The 21,286-nt window shown below is 42.9% G+C and overlaps 1 protein-coding gene across 1 annotated transcript; it reads left to right on the forward strand.

The window, feature by feature from the left end:
* Positions 1 to 12,041: 12,041 nt before the first annotated feature.
* Positions 12,042 to 20,495, forward strand: LOC308306062 (uncharacterized protein; the record flags this gene model as incomplete). Its single annotated transcript, XM_080750963.1, has 7 exons — positions 12,042 to 12,061; positions 12,913 to 13,897; positions 15,502 to 16,002; positions 16,563 to 16,955; positions 18,654 to 18,804; positions 19,037 to 19,668; positions 20,097 to 20,495. The coding sequence occupies 7 exons, from the start codon at positions 12,042 to 12,044 to the stop codon at positions 20,493 to 20,495; spliced, it is 3,081 nt and encodes a 1,026-aa protein (XP_080607089.1).
* Positions 20,496 to 21,286: the final 791 nt, after the last annotated feature.

Here is a 21,286-nt window from a genome sequence, read left to right on the forward strand (position 1 = left end):
CCACTGCAAACATGATGTTTCTCCTACAATGTTTACTTGTCACACTCAGTGGCTCCATAAACATTCCCACAGCCCAAAAACAGCACCTGCAAGTTCGATTTATGACTTGCAAATTGAGTTTCTATGGACCATTATTATACATTGTTATGTAGTTGATATTGATATTATTACTTGCGCCAGCAGAGCGTGCAAGTACTGCGTTCGGCTGCCTATAGTATGTACGCATGTACATACGTATGTATGTACGTATGTCTGTGTATGTGTCTGTTTAAGCTCGTAACCCAATCAGGGACCAATATTTCTGGCAACGTCATCAACAGCCAATGAGGGACCAGCATTCCTGGTGAAGCCCGTGGTGAGCGCACCTCATGGCGCGCTCTGCTGGCGCACAAGTAGGCCATAGAGCAGTGAAGTTAGACGTCATTTACCCATCCTACCTGGTTCAAGTCCCCCCCCCCCCCCCCCCCCCCCCCATTCTGAATTCCCATAGACTTTTTTCATATCGCGTCATATAAGAACTGTGTTCCAAACATAAACAAATAATCTAAGCGGTTTGACTCATATGGATATGAAGAATCAACTGATGGTGAGAAAACACTAATGTTACTGTCGCCGAATTAGTTACATTTTCGCTATAGGTTTTTATCAAATACTGTATGAGTGACTGACTATCATAAACCATACAGAGCCACCTCCCCGACAATATCACGCAGACCGTTTGTTTATTTTTGACCAACAATGCTTATATGAGACGATTTTAAGATGACCCAATGTTATTCTCCATAGAGAAATTACTTCCCGTGAACCGGGGATGAGCGAGCGAGTCACGTCATGACTTTGTTACACTATACATTACCTATTTTGTGCACCAAGACACAAGTTGGCACCTCAACAGAATGCAGTTCTAGTTTTTGCTGTGTTCTCTCTCTCTCTCTCTCTCTCTCTCTCTCTCTCTCTCTCTGTGTGTGTGTGTGTGTGTCACCCCTCCCCAACCATTCAAGGCAGATACCCTCCCACCTACAGAAGATTCCCTTTGAGCTATCCTCCTATTTCTTCATGCATACCACCTGATAGCTAAGGAAAATCTGAGTCTAAAATACTTGACATTACCGTGACGTGGAGCATTATATGAAAAGAGAATACGAAGTTCAATATTTGGTTTATTCAGAGAATGCATTCTGAGACATACGGTAGGCCTACATATTAAGGGCACGTCACAAGTTTAATTTTAGGCTACCTAACGAGGTGGATTCTTCGCTTTTCATGGGAACAGAGCATCGTTGTTTTTGTTTTTTTGCAGAAACCCGCAAAAGGCAGCAACCTGCTCCTCATAGATAGAATTCAACTTTGTGTGACCGTGCCCTAAAGCTACAGTTTACACAGGAATTAAGTCACTCCCCTCAAGGGAGAGGGGGAGAGAGAGAGAGAGAGAGAGAGAGAGAGAGAGAGAGAGAGAGAGAGAGAGAGAGAGAGAGAGAGAGAGAAAGAACATGAAAGAGAGAGACATGAAATTACTTGACCATAAAAGGATGTTTTATTTATCTCACTGTGAGAGGAAAATTACTTATTGACGGGAATATTCCCTTTCTGGGATCATGACGGGGCAGAAGGATTAGTTTTTAATACTGGAGATTACATAATTATTGTTTGACATTCTGAACAGGAAGGAAGTCATGACTAAAATGCAGGCTTTAAGTGGTGTAGGGGCGTTGAGATCCCACTGACTTCAAGTGTTCCATATTATAGGTATCTTGTGATGGCAGTGTCTGATCTGAATGTGGGAGGTTGCGTCATCTTCTCATCCCCATCTGAATCGCTGACAGATGATTCACTTATATTTTGTTTTAGTTTGAATGTGAGTCTGCATGCACACACACACGCATACGCACTAAAGTCCTCAAATTCTGCCTGAACCCGACCCGACATTTTCGGGCTGGGTAGGGCCTAAAATGTATACTAATTATTCAGACCGGGGCCAGGCATTGGGCTGGCCCAGTTAGGGCCGGGCTTTAATTTTCAGGCCTGTTGAGAACTCTAATACGCACACACAAGCGTGTGCACTAGACTACTTCTCTTCATCCTTGACTTTGTTTGTAGTTGTCTGTCCATGGATATTAGCCCAGACACACAGTGTTGACATCAGCAGGGGGTTCAATTTGTCTCCAATTTCTGCAGAAATGGCCAGATGTTCCACAGTCTCAGTTAGACTTGGTGACTGCGGGCCTGGCACACTTCCTCTCTATAGGAGGAAGTGTGCCCACTCAGCCGAACGGGCACACTTCCTCCGAAGGCAAGAGGGTGGGAGTGAGCATTACTTAACTGAGGAAGAGAAGTTAATCAGACGAGACAGAAAGCAGACGGCAGGGCTATGAACTAAGTTTTCTTTTATGGAGCTGCGCAAGTTGTCGTCACCTCGTCCAGACATTATGTTATACTCCCATTCTGCCAGAATCACCCACACAGGCACTTAACTAACCACAGTGAAATAGAGTTGGTCTCACTCTTTTTAAAGGAGTTTAATAGGCCTTACAAGTCATGCAATCTATACTATAATTTTGCGAATATCTGAGTGAGTGAGTGAGTGAGTGTCTGTCTGTCTGTCTGAAACAGCGTTTCTCCTCAGTGGCTGGAGCAATTGATCTGAAATCGCATCACCATTAGCATATGAACACACCTAACATAACTGTGAAGCCCGTTTGTCACTTTCACAAATCATATACTGTATATTAGCATTTTTATGGTGTATCTACTATCTATTCTGCATCTAGCATGAGGCACATCTATTCTGCATCTAGCATGAGGCAACATGTTTAACCAGCTCTCTCTGTGTGTGTGTGTGTGTGTGTGTGTGTGTGTGTGTGTGTGTGTGTGTGTGTGTGTGTGTGTGTGTGTGTGTGTGTGTGTGTGTGTGCGTGCGCAGGCAGGCGGGTGGGTGGGTGGGTGGGTGGGGGGGGGGGGGGTAGCCATTAAACGAAACGGGTATTTCTTACATTGATGCTCCTACATATTATCATGCAAGCACCAGTTAAAGTTACTTTCCATCCCTCATATACTGTATGCACAGTGCACATCCCATAACCCACACACTGCACATCATTTTGGAGCTCATATCTTTGAACGGGTAAGGGCTAGTAGTATTAATGTATTGTCCATTGCACAAGAGTCACTTTGTACTGATCAAGCTGATACGAAAGGTTCATGGGAATCCTAAACAATGGAAATTGAAGTTGAATGGACAAGCATTACTCACACACATCTGAATTACAATCAACCCATTGGGAGGAAATTCATTATCGAGGAAAGCCTTCTGGGTAAGACAAGACAGAGGAACAAGCCAGAAAATGTTCCAAAAAAAAAGAAAGAAAAAAAAAGAAAGCCTGTTCATACCATTAATTTTCCTTACAGTTGATAATATTTTCAACTAAGTTCATAGAGTAAATCTGATCGATAGCGTGTTTTGGCATCAGCACAGTGGTTTAAATATAGACCCTCATAACTCACCGTGTCAAAGGCGTGACTCTGTGCAACTGGAAAGAGGAACAACGCCTTGGACCAGAAACAGTTTCTCCAAAACAACTCCCCTCTACAGTCATTGTAAACAATACCAGTTGATTTGAACATTTATAAAAGCTGAGGGGAATTTCATGGTGGGCCGCAAGTGAGGATTTATGTCTTGGCACCAGTGGTGTATTTTATTTTATAAACACATTACAATAAACTTATCTTTGTTTATCACATTTCAGTGTCAGCAGTTAGTGGAAAATGAGAGATGACAAAAATATAGTTGTGTCTATTTGCACCTAGCTGTAACCATGAGGCCAGTTGGGTCTCATCCTTGATTTAGGCCTCAATTTGTCACTCAGTATTGAAATTGTAGTATGACAAAACAATAACATGCCCTAATGGCGAGTGGCCACCATCAGGGTCCGAGCTTCTATACGGCTCAAACTTGTCGTTGTTTCTTTGGCCATCGACCATGGTGTTTTTGAGGCGATGCACAGCGGTAACGTGATCCACGTAGTTTGTGTGTGTGTGAGCAGACTCAGCGTGACCGTGACTAGCGTGAGCTAGTACTGGAGGTTCTCATAGTAACTGCGACCTGACGGTCACAATTATATAAGACATCAGCTACAAACAATCCACATACATATACAGTACAGTTGCTTTTTATTAACTCAGGAACAGACAGTGAGAGTTGTTGAGCCTAGGGTTCGAACCCAGGTCTCTCACGTGAAAGTCCAACATCTTAACCACTAGACCAAAGGGATATCCCTGTGGACTGCACCCGGGTTAGAATCCTGTGCGTTACAATGGTGCCGTGACTTGGATCGGGTTTCCCTGTGGCCGTGGGAGGCGATCAATGGGGGATGAGTGTAGCAGAGTGACTCACTGTTTCAGACTGATGGCGTCAAAAGTATAATATTTCCCCCAGTCCCTTGGTCTAGTGGTTAAGATGTTGGACTTTCAAGTGGGATACCCAAGCTCAAATCCTGGGCGTTACATCAACAACAAAATGGTCTGGCATGTTTACCCCTTCGACTACAAGTGGATTTCTGTGCTGACTATTTATTTTCCAAGGCATCCCGCATTGGATTCCATACATTTTAAACATGGTATGAAAATTAACTTGTAGAGATATATGTTGTTGCATATTTTTTTGTCAAGGTACATTTTTGTCTTTAAAGCATGGATTGATTTCAGTCTAAGTGTAGGCTGTGTTTCAAAAAATAGTCACTGCAGAAATGGTCTCTAGCTGCCAGGCCGGACGGCTGATAGTATGGACAGTGCAGGGACGTGCTGGTCATTGGGAAAAGCTCCCGAACGGCCGGTTCATTCCCGGCCGGTCCAGGTCGGCCTTTGTTCCATTTTGGGGGCTGGGCGGCCAACAAAGTAAATCGTCACTGTCGGGCAGAAACCTTGTATCTCCAAGTTTCAAATTTGTACAGTTTTTCACAAAGCAAAGCCCTGCTTCATCATACAAGGCCGTCGCACAAAAGTAGTGAAAACAGCAGATCTACAAGCACACAACGCCTCGCACCGCGAGGCGTTGTGTGCTTGTAGATCGGCTGTTTTCACTAGTTTAAATCATTTTTTAAATGATAAATACAAAACAGTTTTGGACATGCAAGGTTTCCACCCGACAATGACGAAATATAACTCATGTAATTGGCCCACTGGCTTGTCACTTGTCATGATCTGAAATGGCAAAGTAGCAGCAGCGCTATAGAGAGAGATCTCTCTCTATAGCGCGCAATGAGGGCCTCTCCAACTCTTTTTCCCGGGCTGAATCAGGGGCCCAGCATGTCCCTGGGACAGTGTTATGTAGGGTTTGAAGCCCAGTTCATTGAAACACTTACAATTTATAATTCCCTATAAGTGCATCAAAGTAGCTCAGTCTAATATATCTCCCTTGGTCTTCCCGTTTGCCTGAGCAGTCAATGTTTGGTGGAGATAGCGGTTTGAATCCAGGTGGTTATATAACTATGTTTATTTTAGGCTGTTTTTGCTTTTGTTTGTCAAAAGAGACATGGGAAACTGAGAGTAAGAGGGTATGATATGCAATACAAGTCTCCAAATGGAACTGGGAACGTTGTGATTATGTGGTCAGTGGAGCCCGTTCAAATTTAAAATGCCTTGAACTGTTTTAGTTGGCTGATAGAATCGTTGAATTGCAGCAATATTTTGTTTTGTTTTCTTGAAGGATTAAATGGAGACTTCCTGGCCTGGGCAGCTGGCGCAGCTGTCCAGGCACCTGGACGCAGTGTAGGTCGACAGCGTGTCGTGAGTTCGAGTCCGATCCCGACAACCTTTGCTGCATGTCACTCCCCGAGTCCCCATCTCTCTCCCCCATTTCCTCTCAACCTACAGTCGTTGTCTCCGCCAGGGTTAGGCGGTCAGGCCGAAAGCCATGGCCGAGACTGTTTTGCCCCCTGTCCGTCCGTCCGTCCGTGTGTCTGTCCGTCCGTCTGTTACCAGCTAATCTCCGGCACCGTTGGCTCCGTGAAAGGCCGAAGAACACATGCCACATTGGCCTATTATAATGCCACCAGGAGGCCTCAATAACCTACCTGACCTGGGACCAGGTTCAAGGTGTACGTTCCGTTGTGTCAGTGATTGTGTGTTTTATGTTTTTCAATTTGGCCCTTTTAATTAGTTATACCTTGCCAATGTCTATCACAATATTAAGCCTTCTTTGGCTGATACAACTGACAGATACAGTATATCACTGTACGCCACAATTTCCAATTTAGGCATTTAGCAGACCCTCTTAATCCAGGCCGATTTACAATAAGCAAGGACTGCACAATATTAAAACAGCATAGAAATAATAATCTGGCATCGTAGGTAAACCAATAACCTATCATCAGTCTAACATTAGAATAATCAAAAAGTCATTCATCTGTGCACTGAAACTATACACACTACAGGATGCCAGGTCAACAATGACCTGGCAACAGTCTACACCAGTAAGACTCCCTAATCGGGAGTCCACAAATAGGCCAAAAGTTTGTTTTACCAATTATCAAGACATACGGGCAGTTGACAGTTTGCCATGGTTACTCATTGAAGTTGAATCTCCATATATGGAGATAACCTACGCATCACACTAAGTCTGACCTCACCAGCCCATATTTGGGCATGAGTAACTTATGTCTCCATATATGGAGATATGATGACATCACACAGTCCTCAGCCGATGATGTGGCGTGATGTCATACAATACACAAACGAGCCCTACAGTATAAAGGGGCAATTCTTGCCAGGAAAGAAGCATTTCTTCGACTCAGACCTTATCGCCAGGGTTGGCTTATAGCAGCTGTCGGTAGGACCATATGATTCTGTTAGTGTGGATTCTCCTAACAGGGCATCATCTGGGATACAATCCCTTTTATGCCCATATATGGAGATCCCTAACAGAATCCCTTTCATGCCCATATATGGAGATCCCTAACAGAATCCCTTTTATGCCCATATATGGAGATCCCTAACAGCATCCCTTTTATGCCCATATATGGAGATCACTAACAGCTAACAGAATCCCTTTTATGCCCATATATGGAGATCCCTAACAGAATCCCTTTTATGCCCATATATGGAGATCCCTAACAGAATCCCTTTTATGCCCATATATGGAGATCCCTAACAGAATCCCTTTTATGCCCATATATGGAGATCCCTAACAGAATCCCTTTTATGCCCATATATGGAGATCCCTAACAGAATCCCTTGTATGCCCATATATGGAGATCCCTAACAGAATCCCTTTTATGCCCATATATGGAGATCCCTAACAGAATCCCTTTTATGCCCATATATTATGGAGAAATCCCTGCTCCGAGTATCTGACATCAGTGTGATGTCACCTGTTTATGCCCATATATGGAGATCCCTGCTCTGCGTATCTGGTTGCTATGGTAAACAGTTGGTTGCTAGGGTAAAAAAACATGGTTGCTATGGTAAACAGTTGGTTGCTAGGGTAAACAGTTGGTTGCTAGGGTAAAACCATGGTTGCTAAGGTGGTTGCTAACGTACACTAACAAATCAGCAACAACAGACTGTTGCCACAGCAACGTACACAAAGGTTTGTGTACACATGTGGTGTGATGTCATACTGATGCGGAGATATGAGCAGGGCAAAGGTGTGACGTGTGACGTGTGACCGACGGACGGACGGACGGACGGACGGACGGACGGACGGTGGAGGTTTTCATAGTAAACTGCTCCCTGGCGGTCGCAATAACATACTATCTAAATTACATTTTAGCCTTTGCATAAGCTTGCAAGGTCGTTGAGGCTAGGGCAAGTGCTACAGGCTAAGGTGGAGTCTAAAGAGGTGAGTCTTCAGATTATGGCAGAAGATTGGGAGTGAGTCTGCAATTCTAATTGAGTTAATTCCACAGTTTAGGAGCCAGATGTGTTAGCGAAGGTTCTTCCAGCTTCCCTGCTTAGCTGATCTGATCTGAACCACCATACGTAAATAGTAGATGCTTATACAGTATACATATACTGCACACACACATACACATATCGGTACAGTATTTAGAAGTAGGATCCATGTACACAGAATGTTCAAGCATGTCAAAGTGTGCTATGAAGCACATACTGTAGTACCAGTACATACAGTAGCATTTTGTTACTGTCATTATTGCTGATACAAAGTTGACGAACCGCAACCAATGAACTTGACTCTTGTGTACTACTGTATACCGTTATGAACCCACCCTGTTTACTGTGTCAAGAGGTCATTCTGGGAATCTTCAGTCCCATCGTCATTACACTTTTATGATCCAATCAAGTCAAGTCAAGATAAATCAGCCTGGTTATACAGAACAATATTTAGCAACTAAACACGGCATGGCAGAACATGCCATGAACTGAATTATGGCAGAGAGAATTTGATAGACAAAGCAGGTCTGAATGATGAGCCAGGAACATTGAGAGGCATGCTGCAGATCTGGGCAGAGTTGTGTGATCTGGCCAGGAGGAGTGAACAGAAACCAAATACAAAACAAAGTAATATGAATCGTTTTTTTTGTGTGTTTTTCTTTTATTTATTTGTTTATTTACTTTTTTCTATATAGTTGTTGACAGCATTCACTGTGCAATGGAAACAGCTAGTCGATTCAATTCAGTTCATGTTTTGTTTTTACTCCTTTGTCATTTCAACCTAACACCCAACTGCAATATTACGTGTGGTTAGAATGACAATTTTACCATTGGGCTCTATCTTGAGAACTTGTGAACAATATTTGACTTCCATGGCTTGAGAAATAGTCACATACAGTATACAATACTTACTTAGTCAAGAGGGGAAAATCAACAAATGTTTTGACTTCTCCCTATGGTACGGCATTAGAGCGTTGTATGTTATTTTTGTCTAGATTGATATTTCTATGCATTTGATGTACTGATGTTGATGTATTTATGTATTACCTTCCTTGCTTATTGTATTGATGTATCGTATTGATGTATTACCTTGCTTATTGTATTTATTACCTTGATTATTGTATTGATGTGCTTATTGTAAGTCGCTCTGGATCAAGAGCGTCTGCTAAATGCCTAAACTGTAAACTGTAGAGCACTTCCCCACAGTGTGGAACTGGGTGTTTGGTATCATGGTTATTGTTTCAGTATTTTGTTGCTGTTAGGCAGAAACCTTATATCTCCATATTTCATGTTTTTTTTCATAACTTAATGTCCTACTTCATTGTACAATTGTGTCACGCAAAGGTAGCGATAATAGCAGATCTACAAGCTCACAGTGTTTTGCGATGTGAAGTGTTATGAACTTGTATATCTGCTATATTTCTTAGTTTTTTTTAATGAAAGTGAAAGTAGATAAGTGTGTCTGTGGGTCCTATAAATACTGAGACAATGAAAATGATTAATAAGCTTCAATGAAAAGTAACCGTTTTAGACACACAAGATTTCGATCCGACACTGACGATATGTTCATTCATTAGGCCTATTCCTTTACCCATTGTACTCATTTGTTGTTGTTATTATGTCTTGGAGAAGAGCCAAAGGTTTAGCTTGCAAAGGGAAAGTCAGGCCCACTTTAGTACCCTGCACAGTGAAGAGGGCGATCTGGCTTTTAATCGAATAAGAGAATAAAGTGCTTAATTCCTAAATGTTTCATCTCAGGTTGATGATGAGAATTAAGAAAGTCCCATTATATAGTGTATTAGATTATATGATGGTCAACTGCTATGCCAAAGCACTTATAGGGCCCTATTATGATCCAGGTCTTATGCCTTATGCCTTAACTTCTTTACCTTTTTTTCCACTATTTTGAAAAACATTTTTAAATACTTCAAATGCTGATCTGCACGTTGTGAACTTGCAGATCAGCTATTTGAAATATTTAAAAAACATGGGCCCTACATAATAGGGCCCATAGTACTGTCTGTATTTATTGCATTAAAATGTACAATAAGCACCCATCCTGCTGTGTTCCTCAGTTTTAGGTTTCAGCAACTGCTGTAATAAAGGGTCTAATATTAAACAGCTGCATGACGCGTGACACATTCTTCCATACTTAATTTCTTCCTTTGTAATTTGAGTTTATAGGCCAGTAAAATAGTGTTATTCACTGCGGTTTCCTGTTCCCCTTTTCCTTGAAATGTAATGACATACAGTCAACTGTTTGAAAAACAGTAGCCCCTGAAAACTATGATGGATCGACGGATCGATGATGATGATGATGATGATGAGATGAGATACACTTTATTAAGGAAATTAGGGTGTAGCAGTATAAATAACATTTTAATAATCAAGAGACAATACCAAAACAGTACGATACAAACAACACCCAAAGTTCAATACACCCACACATCCACTCAGAGATTTCTTCATATGTGCCCAGGGACACATTAGCACATCCTGGAATGGTGAGTGTATAGAGTGAGTGTATATCCTGCACCTCCTGAACCAGGGACGTGCTGGCCATTGGGAAAAGCGGGACAACTCCCAAACGGCCGTTTCTTTCCCGGCCGGTCCAGGACGGCCATTAGGAAAAGAATAAAAATAAAATGTAGGCCTTCTTTCCATTTTGGGGGCTGGGCGGCCGACAAAGTAAATCGTCACTGTCGGGCAGAAACCTCATATCTCCAAGTTTCAAATTTGTAATTTTTTTCGCAAAGCAAAGCCTTGCTTCATCATACAAGGCTCGAGGCGTTGTGTGCTTGTAGATCTGCTGTTTTCACTACTTTAAATCATTTTTAAAATGGTTTTGGACATACAAGGTTTCCACCCGACTATGACGAAATATAACTCATGTAATTGGCCCACTGGCTTGTCACTTGTCATGATCTGAAATGGCAAATCTTTGAGTAGCAGCAGCGCTATATCTCTCTCTATAGCGCGCAATGAGGGCCTCTACAACTCTTTTTCCCGGGCTGAATCAGGGGCCCAGCACGTCCCTGTCCTGAACTCTATACACTCACCAGCACCACACTACATGACCTCATTCACACCTCATACTAAGCGATTATGGTGGGTCAGATGTCTACATGTGACATAATTATGTTTTATTTCATGATCAATAAAGAAATTAATCAATCAACAATACATTGTATATAGTCTGATAGCTGTTGGCACAAAGGAAAGTCTGTACTGCTCCGTTTTGATCTTAGGTACGGTAGAATTCATAATTCTTCAGCTTCATAATGGAGGAGTCATGAGAACTTCTGGAGGTGGCATGTTGTACACACATATATGTAAACAACAAAAGCTATTTAAAAACAAATCAAGTAAACTAAAAAATAAATTACCATAATAGAAAACCAAAGTGTCTTTTGAGCTTAGGGTAGGATCAAAATCAATCGTGTTCATCCTCCAGGGATCATAAATGTGTTTAGCAGGTTTCATGCTAATCCAGCCAGTACAGTATTTGTCTTGTTTAGGAATAACATGTGTGGAATTGGAAGGGCCATCCTCTGGGGAACATGAAGGTGCACTTTACTGAGAAATTGAATTTAAAGCCACCAAATAAAATAAAATCCAAAGGGAGTTCAAAATGGCAACATGACTGAAAATGGCAAACTTTTCAACAACTTCTGTCAGCAAACTCCACCAACAGCAGTTGAAATATGTCAGTGGATATCTATCTAAACACACTCCAGCTTCTGCCTTACATTAGCCTCTCATTAAACTCACTTCGAGGTTCCAACTACTGCACAAATGAGCCATACTACTGTATATAAAACTCAAACAAATGTGTAGTGTTTGGCACCACACTGGAGAAGTTTGGAGCAGAGAGAAAGAAAGAGAGCGAGAGAGAGCACTAAATCATTTTGTTCTTGAGTTACACCCCTCCCATGAGGGAGGAGAATGTGCGAGAGAGGGAGACCAGAAAAGCCTTCTTTGCCTTGAGTGACTGGCATCACATATACATTTGGGGTTCCCTCTTCCTTTAGGAGTCATTCACAGACACAGAAACTACAGGCAGAGGAGAGTAGAGGAGTGTGCTGAGACGCCAGGACAGAACAGATTATAGAACACACCACATCTGGACCTATACAGGAGTACACTCACAAAGGATGACTCTCCAGCCTACAAGGTATGGAGAAAACTATTTTGTTTTGCTTCTTGCTCGAGATTTTACTCTCTGGTATCAAATATACATTACAACATTGTACACTTGAAGTGTCCTTTCAGAGATGCTGGTTGTCCTCATTCACTACTCAAGCTGAACTTTGTTAACCCACTTTTTATTTAATTCTCCAAAATGTATGTGTTGGTAACACTTTATATACTGAATTATACATACTGAATATTCACCATAAACTTATTATCATGCATAACATATTGTCTCTTTATTTGTAATTGTAAAGCACTTATTACAATATTATGAGACATTTCCCTCAATAACCTCCTACTTATTCCTTCGATGGTAAGTAAGGCTGTTGTTGTAAATAATCTTATTATGCTATAGGCTTTATGGGGTGTTTGACTACCCTGGCTATGCAACTAGTTATGGTGAATATGTGTAAATTAATTTATTGTATTACTGATGTTGAATAAACATGTTATGAAAGTACAGAGCTATAGACCTATTATTGAAACGATTTGATTGGGACAGTAAATCACTCCTGGAGGTGACAATAGAAAGGTCCTCAAGTACAATCCTATGATTCAATTTGTTATCATGTTCTAACATCTTAATAGACATAACAGGACTTCACTCTACACTATATCAATCAGCATTGAACAAAGTATCAGATAACATCCTTGGTACAAAAAAATCCCTTTGACACAAAATGAATACAAAATCTCACTAGGTTCTATAGGTGAAACCTTCAGCCAAAGGCCATGTTTAAGGAAACAATGTAATTCTTGTTCTCTTATTTGTGACATAGGCAAATTCTTACTGTGTATCTTCTTGTCCACACATGCTGTATCTCATCACAGTTTCCCAGTGGACTTTACCACAACCTTCTATGGAGACCAAAACAACACCAATGGCAGTGAGTGTACTGAAGACGCTGGCTGGGATTGGCTCTACACCATGCAACCTACCTACATCCTGACCGTCAGTGTGCTGGGAATCCTGGGCAACGTGTTTGTGCTGCTGGTGTTCTGCCTCCACAAGAAAACCTGCACCGTGGCTGAGATCTACCTGAAGAACCTGGCTGCAGCTGACCTACTCCTGGTCTCCTGTTTGCCCTTCTGGGCTGTCAATGTGGCCAATGAATTCAACTGGCCATTTGGTTCTGTCATGTGTCGCCTGGTGAACCTGGGCATCAACATGAACACCTACTGCAGCATCTACTTCCTGGTCCTAGTTAGCATAGATCGATATGTGGCGCTGGTGTACGCCATGTCCCACGGAAGGATGCGCAGGCCAAAATATGCTAAACTGGGCTGTGTGCTGGTGTGGGGATTAGGTGTGATTATGGGTCTTCCCACCCTTGTCTTCAGGGCTGTGGAGCACCTTCCTGAGTATAAAGTCACGGCGTGCTACCTGGCCTATCCCAACCCCTCCTTAAGGATGGTCTTTGACACGCTGTTGATCATATTCAGCTTCCTCATACCCGTGTCCATCATCTCCTACTGCACCTGCGCGATCATCCATGCCCTGAAGAAGCAGACGATGGAGCGATTCAATGCCGAGAACACGGAGAGGAAGGCCACCCTGCTGGTGCTGGCGGTCCTCGTGGCCTTCCTGATCTGCTGGGTTCCCTTTCACATTGTCAGCATCTTGGATGTGCTCCACCGGGCTGGGATACTAGCGGGGTGCGACACTGACCACGCCCTGGACATCTGCAACCAGATTTTCACTTACCTGGCCTTCTTCAATAGTGTCCTGAACCCCATCCTCTACGTCATTGTGGGGAAGAACTTCCGTAAAAAGGTCAAGGAAGTGTTTGAGCAGCTGACAAGGAGGATAGTGAGAGTCAGTTCCACAAGTTCAAAGCAGTCTGCTACGCTGAAGACCCTGGCATGAACGGTTGCTCAAGGAATGACAATGAAGGTGCACTGGGAGCTGGAGCAGACTTTACAATTACTGTAGATTACTGTGGTAGGTATTACAGTACGTGGAAAAAATGTCTTGTGTCAGAATGTCACAGAAATCAGTTTGGAAATAAATAATGATATCACCATTGTTGAAATCTGAATTCTGTGCAATATATAAAACCATATAGTGTTATATATTCTGTGTAAAAAAGAAAAGTAATAACTTTGTAAATAAACTAGAAATGTACATAAAGTATTTTTGTTTACATGAGAACATAATCGTATAATAAAAAGCTAACCCTCAGCATATTTATATTGTGTGCCTTGTGGAATCCTTCCAATGCATTTGAACATTGAGCCAAAAGACTAGTGTGGAGGAGAACGGAGACAGTTAAAGGCTAAGTGATTTCTGGTGTTGTTTCTGACTCAATGTCTGCATGACTAAAAACAAAGATTTTCCAGTGGTGACACAGGTCATATTCCTCCGTACGCGTATGGTCGTTCTCTTATTATGTCTCATTCCAACCCCAACTTTTATTTGCCAGACATTGACTTAAGCCAGGCTGTGGTCCAGGCACACCCCTTGTTGTTCCCAAAATGAAGGCTTGCGATGCCAAACAGGAACTCTTCGTCAAGAGTCGGGCTGTGCCATTGTGTGGGGGTAGAACATTGTGGAAACAGACCACATTTTCAGGCAGACAGTCACTTAAAAATCGTTTTAATGTCTAGTATTTCAGTGCCAAAAACAAATAGAGTTCGTCGTTGACACATACAGTGCAGCATGTTGTTTTCTCTGCCCTCTTAGCACAGTTATTGGAAAGTATGGAAAACTTGTGTAGCACTGCACCCCTGAAAAGGATCTGATTCAAGTGGTGAGGTGGTGGTATTTCAAGAGTGCGTTGCAAAAAAGAAGAACTTCGGGGAACTCCGAGGTTTGTGTATGACTGTGGTTGTGCATGTACTGGGGTGCATGCACGTACACATGTAGGCTTCTCATAAATTACTAGGCGTAGAGCGGCCTTCAGTCTATACATCATCCTGAGTCCTGACAAGGAGCTTGGCCATCTGTTGCTACTGACATCCCTCTCTTGACAACGGCATGCACCGACTGTGTATCCCACTGATAGCAATTCCTTTCTCCCCTCACACTCCATTAAATCCATTATGAACCAATTCCTGAAATGATGGTTGTTGACACAGTTAAAAGGGTTTGAGCACTGTTTTTCAAAATTATTCACCATAAATGTACACAAGCGTAAGCTCGTCCCTTTGTCCTTTTATTCCCTCATTTTGTTTACCTCTGGCACTCTCTCTCTATGTCTCCCTTTCTCTCTCTCACACACACTCAAATCTCTCCTGCTGCTCTGCTCTCCAACAGTTTTCACAATGATCTCAAACTCATCAGGTGCCCTGGAGAGCGTTGTCTGTAACCACACAGATGCCTGGGACTGGGTAATCACCATGCAGCCTGCCTACATGTCAATTATCTGCCTTCTCGGCATGTTTGGCAACTCCTTCGTACTCTGTGTATTCTGCGTCCAGAAGCGCCGCGGCACCGGGGCCGACATCTACCTGGGCAACCTGGCTGCCGCAGACCTGCTCATGCTCTCCTGCCTGCCGTTCTGGGTGGCCACCGTCATCAACGACTTCCGCTGGACCTTTGGGCAGCTGATGTGCCAGCTGGTCAACACGGTCATCTCTATGAACTACTACTGCAGCGTGCTGTTCCTCACGCTGGTGAGCGTGGACAGGTACCTGGCCCTGACCAGACCGCTGTCCCGGGGACGCGAGAGGTGGGCCGCCTCGTCCCGCGCCATCTGCCTGGGGATCTGGGTCGTCGGCGTTCTGCTCAGCTTGCCTGCCATTCTGTTCCGCACGGTGAAGTTCATCGAAGTTTATCACTACGACGTGGAAACGTGCTACATGGAATACCCACACGAGGGCTGGAGGCTGCGCTACAACATGATCGTCAACGTGGTGTGCTTTCTCGTCCCCGTACCCGTCGTGTCCTTCTGCAGTTACCACATCGTCAGAGTCCTCCAGGTAGGGCTGTCACGATATGACATTTTACATGACGATTAATTGTCACTCAAATAATTGCGATTAACGATTCAATTGTGTTTTTGTCGTTGACAATTACATTTCTGTTTGGCTTTTAGGCTTTGAAGTTGCACATGGCTGATATGACACATACTAACAAAAAAAGTGTAGAGCCGCACACTCGTAGCTGCCGATGATTTTGTTAGTATTTGTCCCGTTGGCCGGCACCTCACAAGGACTGGTGTGCTGTGCACTTTTTTGCTATTGATATGACACATAACCTAAATACACAAAGAAATGACTGACATATTTGACAACTTACTACTTAAAAAAATAACATTGATAGCCGTGGAAATAGCCGATCTACAAGCTCACAACGCGTCGCGATGCGACGCGTTGTGAGCTTGTAGATGTGCTATTTCCACAATTTTTTACTTAAAAAAAAAATATAGGGAGATGTTTCAACATGGAAACGATTATGACGATTATGAAAAATAATCACGATTATGTCAAATAATTGCGATTAGACGATTATGTAATAACTGTGACAGCCCTACCTCCAGGACAACCGGGCGGTGAGAGAATGCCGCAGCGGGAGGACGACAGCCGGGGTGGAGAAGAAGGCAGCTCAGCTGGTGCTCGTCGTCACGGCCGTGTTTGTCCTCTCCTGGCTGCCGTACCAGATCTTTACCTTCATGGACACCCTGGATTATTACGAGGTCAATTATGGATGCGCGTGGGCCGACGTGTTGGACATTGGCACCCAGTTGGCTACCTACCTCGGCTATAGCAATAGCTCACTGAACCCTTTCTTGTATGTGATTGTGGGGAAACACTTTAAGCAAAGGGCCAGAGAACTGTTTGGACATGTAATGTTCCGCAGGAAATGGAGGAAGTCTAGTAGCCGTACCAATGTCAAGGTTAACTCGTCCACTAAATACACAGAGAGTACCAAGGTATGACTTAACTCTGTTTAGACACGGGGGGTAATTTCAAACCTCAGACCACATGAGGCCAGCTAAAGGTCTAGTGTTGTAGTAATATTCTGTTACTGTCAAGTGGTGCATATACTGTAGTCTCTTAAAACACACTTATACCATATCTTGAAATAAAGAATTACAAAAGAAATTCCACAATATATTCATTGGCATTATTCATTTAAACACATTAGTAATGTTACAAAAATAGCTTTTTATCATTTAAGAAATATTGCTAGAGTCAGATCCTTCCTCTGCCTAGAGGATGCCAAGAAACTGACCCATGCCTTTGTTTTATCCCGACTAGATTATTGCAACGCACTTTATGCAGGCCTGCCAAAGAAAACTATCGACCGCTCATTCAAAACGCAGCTGCTAGAATTGTAACAAATACTAGGAAAAGGGACCACATCACCCCTGTTCTTGCATCTTTGCACTGGCTTCCTGTTAAGTTTAGGATAGATTTTAAAGTTATGTTACTTGTTTTTAAAGCCTTAATGGGCTTAGCACCTTCCTATTTGAAAGACTCTTTAGAGAAATATGTCCCAGCCCGCCCCCTTAGGTCACTTGGTGCTGGACTTTTGACTGAGCCATCAATAAATGGTAAGAAATATGGCAAGGCTGCCTTTGGTAGCTATGGACCAAAGATCTGGAACCTATTCCCCCAACAAATTAGACTGATAACCTCAGTTGAGGACTTTAAGAGACAGCTTTTTTTTCTCTCTTTTAACTTCTTACAATGTCTTAAAGTGTTTATTTTCTTGTTTGCTTTGTTTGCTTTGTTTCTAAACCTGAATGTAAAGCACTTTGAAATGCATTTATGTCTGAAACGTGCTCTATAAATAAAGATTATTATATTATTATTATTATTATTATATAAAACATGACGTGTGTGTGTGTGTGTGTGTGTGTGTGTGTGTGTGTGTGTGTGTGTGTGTGTGTGTGTGTGTGTGTGTGTGTGTGTGTGTGTGTGTGGTTTTAATGATACTTTTATTGTGCCTCAGTGTTTATTGGGTGTGGATTAGGCAAGTAGTTCCACTTTTGGGCCTTGAGAGCTCCATTGCATTTTATTTTCACAGTAGATATTAAAACAGTTTTTAAAGCAAAACAATGGTCAAACTCGTTGTAACAAATAGACTCTCTACTCTGAAATTAGATAATTCCATTGTGCAGTGACTGCACAGTATATGAGGGATTGAATGTAGGCGTCTCAGAAGTAATGGTGGAGAACCCAGACGTATCAATGATGTCAGTCATCTCATCTCTAAATTTGGGCATTGTTTCAGCATGCGGCTTTTACCATGGCGGCGACGCATTAGCAGTACAGGCAGCGGTATCAGTGATGTCAGAAATATGGGCACTGTTTCACCCGTTTATGTCAATATGGTGTCCCATGTCCAGGCCAGTCTGTGACGAGTACTATGACATCAGACTCAGAGTACTGTAGATAGACGGCGGACAGACATTCCGTAAATTAGTTAGATTATAATTATAATAAGAAAATCACATGCAATTCATTAAATCAAACTTTGGATGTTTGTTTTTGTTTGATGGTGTTGATGTCATAGGTCGTGGGTTTGTTAACTTCACAAATCCTTATGAAAAGTTTGAATTGTCTTATAAGGAAAGGGCTGGGAAATTATATAAATAAGCTCTATTACTGATTTCTGCTCTTAGCAATTAACAATTAATAATTGCTCCAATGGTAGAGAGTTCCACAGGGTGGGGGCTGCCACGCTGAAGGCTCTGTCGCCTAAGGTTCGCTTGTTTGCATTGGGGACAGAGAGGAGGTCGAAGTCTGCGGACCGCAGCTTCCGTGACAGAGTAGGTTTGTCATGGAGGAGGTCTGAGAGGTATTGTGGAGCCAGGGCGTTTTGACACTTGTAGGTGATAAGGAGGAGTTTGTAGTTGATACGGTGTTTAACAGGAAGCCAGTGCATTTTGTTTACCTCTGGCACTCTCTCTCTCTCTATGTCGCTCTTTCTCTCTCACACACACACTCAAATCTCTCCTGCTGCTCTGCCCTCCAACAGTTTTCACAATGATCTCAAACTCATCAGGTGCCCTGGAGAGCGTTGTCTGTAACCACACAGATGCCTGGGACTGGGTAATCACCATGCAGCCTGCCTACATGTCAATTATCTGCCTTCTCGGCATGTTTGGCAACTCCTTCGTGCTCTGTGTATTCTGCGTCCAGAAGCGCTGCAGCACCGGGGCTGACATCTACCTGGGCAACCTGGCTGCCGCCGACCTGCTCATGCTCTCCTGCCTGCCGTTCTGGGTGGCCACCATCGTCAACGACTTCCGCTGGACCTTTGGGCAGCTGATGTGCCAGCTGGTCAACACGGTCATCTCCATGAACTACTACTGCAGCGTGCTGTTCCTCACGCTGGTGAGCGTGGACAGGTACCTGGCCCTGACCAGACCGCTGTCCCGGGGACGCGAGAGGTGGGCCGCCTCGTCCCGCGCCATCTGCCTGGCGATCTGGGTCGTCGGCGTTCTGCTCAGCTTGCCCGCCATTCTGTTCCGCACAGTGAAGTTCATCGATCACTACGACGTGGAAACGTGCTACATGGAATACCCACACGAGGGCTGGAGGCTGCGCTACAACATGATCGTCAACGTGGTGTGCTTTCTCGTCCCCGTTCCCATCGTGTCCTTCTGCAGTTACCACATCGTCAGAGTCCTCCAGGTAGGGCTGTCACGATATGACATTTTACATGACGATTAATTGTCACTCAATTGCGATTAACGATTCAATTGTGTTTTTGTCGTTGACAATTACATTTCTGTTTGGCTTTTAGGCTTTGAAGTTGCACATGGTTGATATGACACATAACCTAAATACACAAAGAAATGACTGACATATTTGACAACTTACTACTTAAAAAAATAACATTGATAGTGGAAATAGCTGATCTACAAGCTCACAACGCGTCGCGATGCGACGCGTTGTGAGCTTGTAGATCTGCTATTTCCACAATTTTTTACTTAAAAAAAATATAGAGAGATGTTTCAACATGGAAACGATTATGACGATTATGAAAAATAATCGCGATTATGTCAAATAATCGCGATTAAACGATTATTATGTAATAACTGTGACAGCCCTACCTCCAGGACAACCGGGCGGTGAGAGAATGCCGCAGCGGGAGGACGACAGCCGGGGTGGAGAAGAAGGCAGCTCAGCTGGTGCTCGTCGTCACGGCCGTGTTTGTCCTCTCCTGGCTGCCGTACCAGATCTTTACCTTCATGGACACCCTGGATTATTATGAGGTCAACGATGGATGCGCGTGGGCCGACGTGTTGGACATTGGCATCCAGTTGGCTACCTACCTCGGCTATAGCAATAGCTCACTGAACCCGTTCTTGTATGTGATTGTGGGGAAACACTTTAAGCAAAGGGCCAGAGAACTGTTTGGACATGTAATGTTCCGCAGGAAATGGAGGAAGTCTAGTAGTCGTACCAATGTCAAGGTTAACTCGTCCACTAAATACACAGAGAGTACCAAGGTATGACTTAACTCTGTTTAGACACGAGGGGTAATTTCAAACCTCAGACCACATGAGGCCAGCTAAAGGTCTAGTGTTGTAGTAATATTCTGTTACTGTCAAGTGGTGCATATACTGTAGTCTCTTAAAACACACTTATACTATATCTTGAAATAAAGAATTCCAAAAGAAATTCCACAATATATTCATTGGCATTATTCATTTAAACACATTAGTAATGTTACAAAAATAGCTTTTTATCATTTAACAAATATTGCTAGAGTCAGATCCTTCCTCTGCCTAGAGGATGCCAAGAAACTGACCCATGCCTTTGTTTTATCCCGACTAGATTATTGCAACGCACTTTATACAGGCCTGCCAAAGAAAACTATCGACCGCTCATTCAAAACGCAGCTGCTGAATTGTAACAAATACTAGGAAAAGGGACCACATCACCCCTGTTCTTGCATCTTTGCACTGGCTTCCTGTTAAGTTTAGGATAGATCTATACAAAATTATAGTATAGATAAGCTCTATTACTGATTTCTGCTCTTAGCAATTAACAATTAATAATTGCACAATGTCTTTTGGTCAAAAGTCAAATATATGATATTAGACAAAGTTCTACAAGTTACAACAAGGTCTTAATAATGGCTTTGTTAGGACACCATTCATTACAAGTTAGGTATTAGGTTGAAGATTGAGTTGTAAAGGGCTGCTTAAGCCCAAGTCTTATGATTGGTTAGCTACTCCAGATGTTATGTATAGTGTAGGGCTCAGTCCTGTAAACCTTGCCTTATAGGACCAAGTGTTTTGGT

Source organism: Nannobrachium achirus (assembly GCF_963921795.1).
Source record: "Nannobrachium achirus genome assembly, chromosome: 20".
Classification (NCBI taxonomy): domain Eukaryota; kingdom Metazoa; phylum Chordata; class Actinopteri; order Myctophiformes; family Myctophidae; genus Nannobrachium; species Nannobrachium achirus.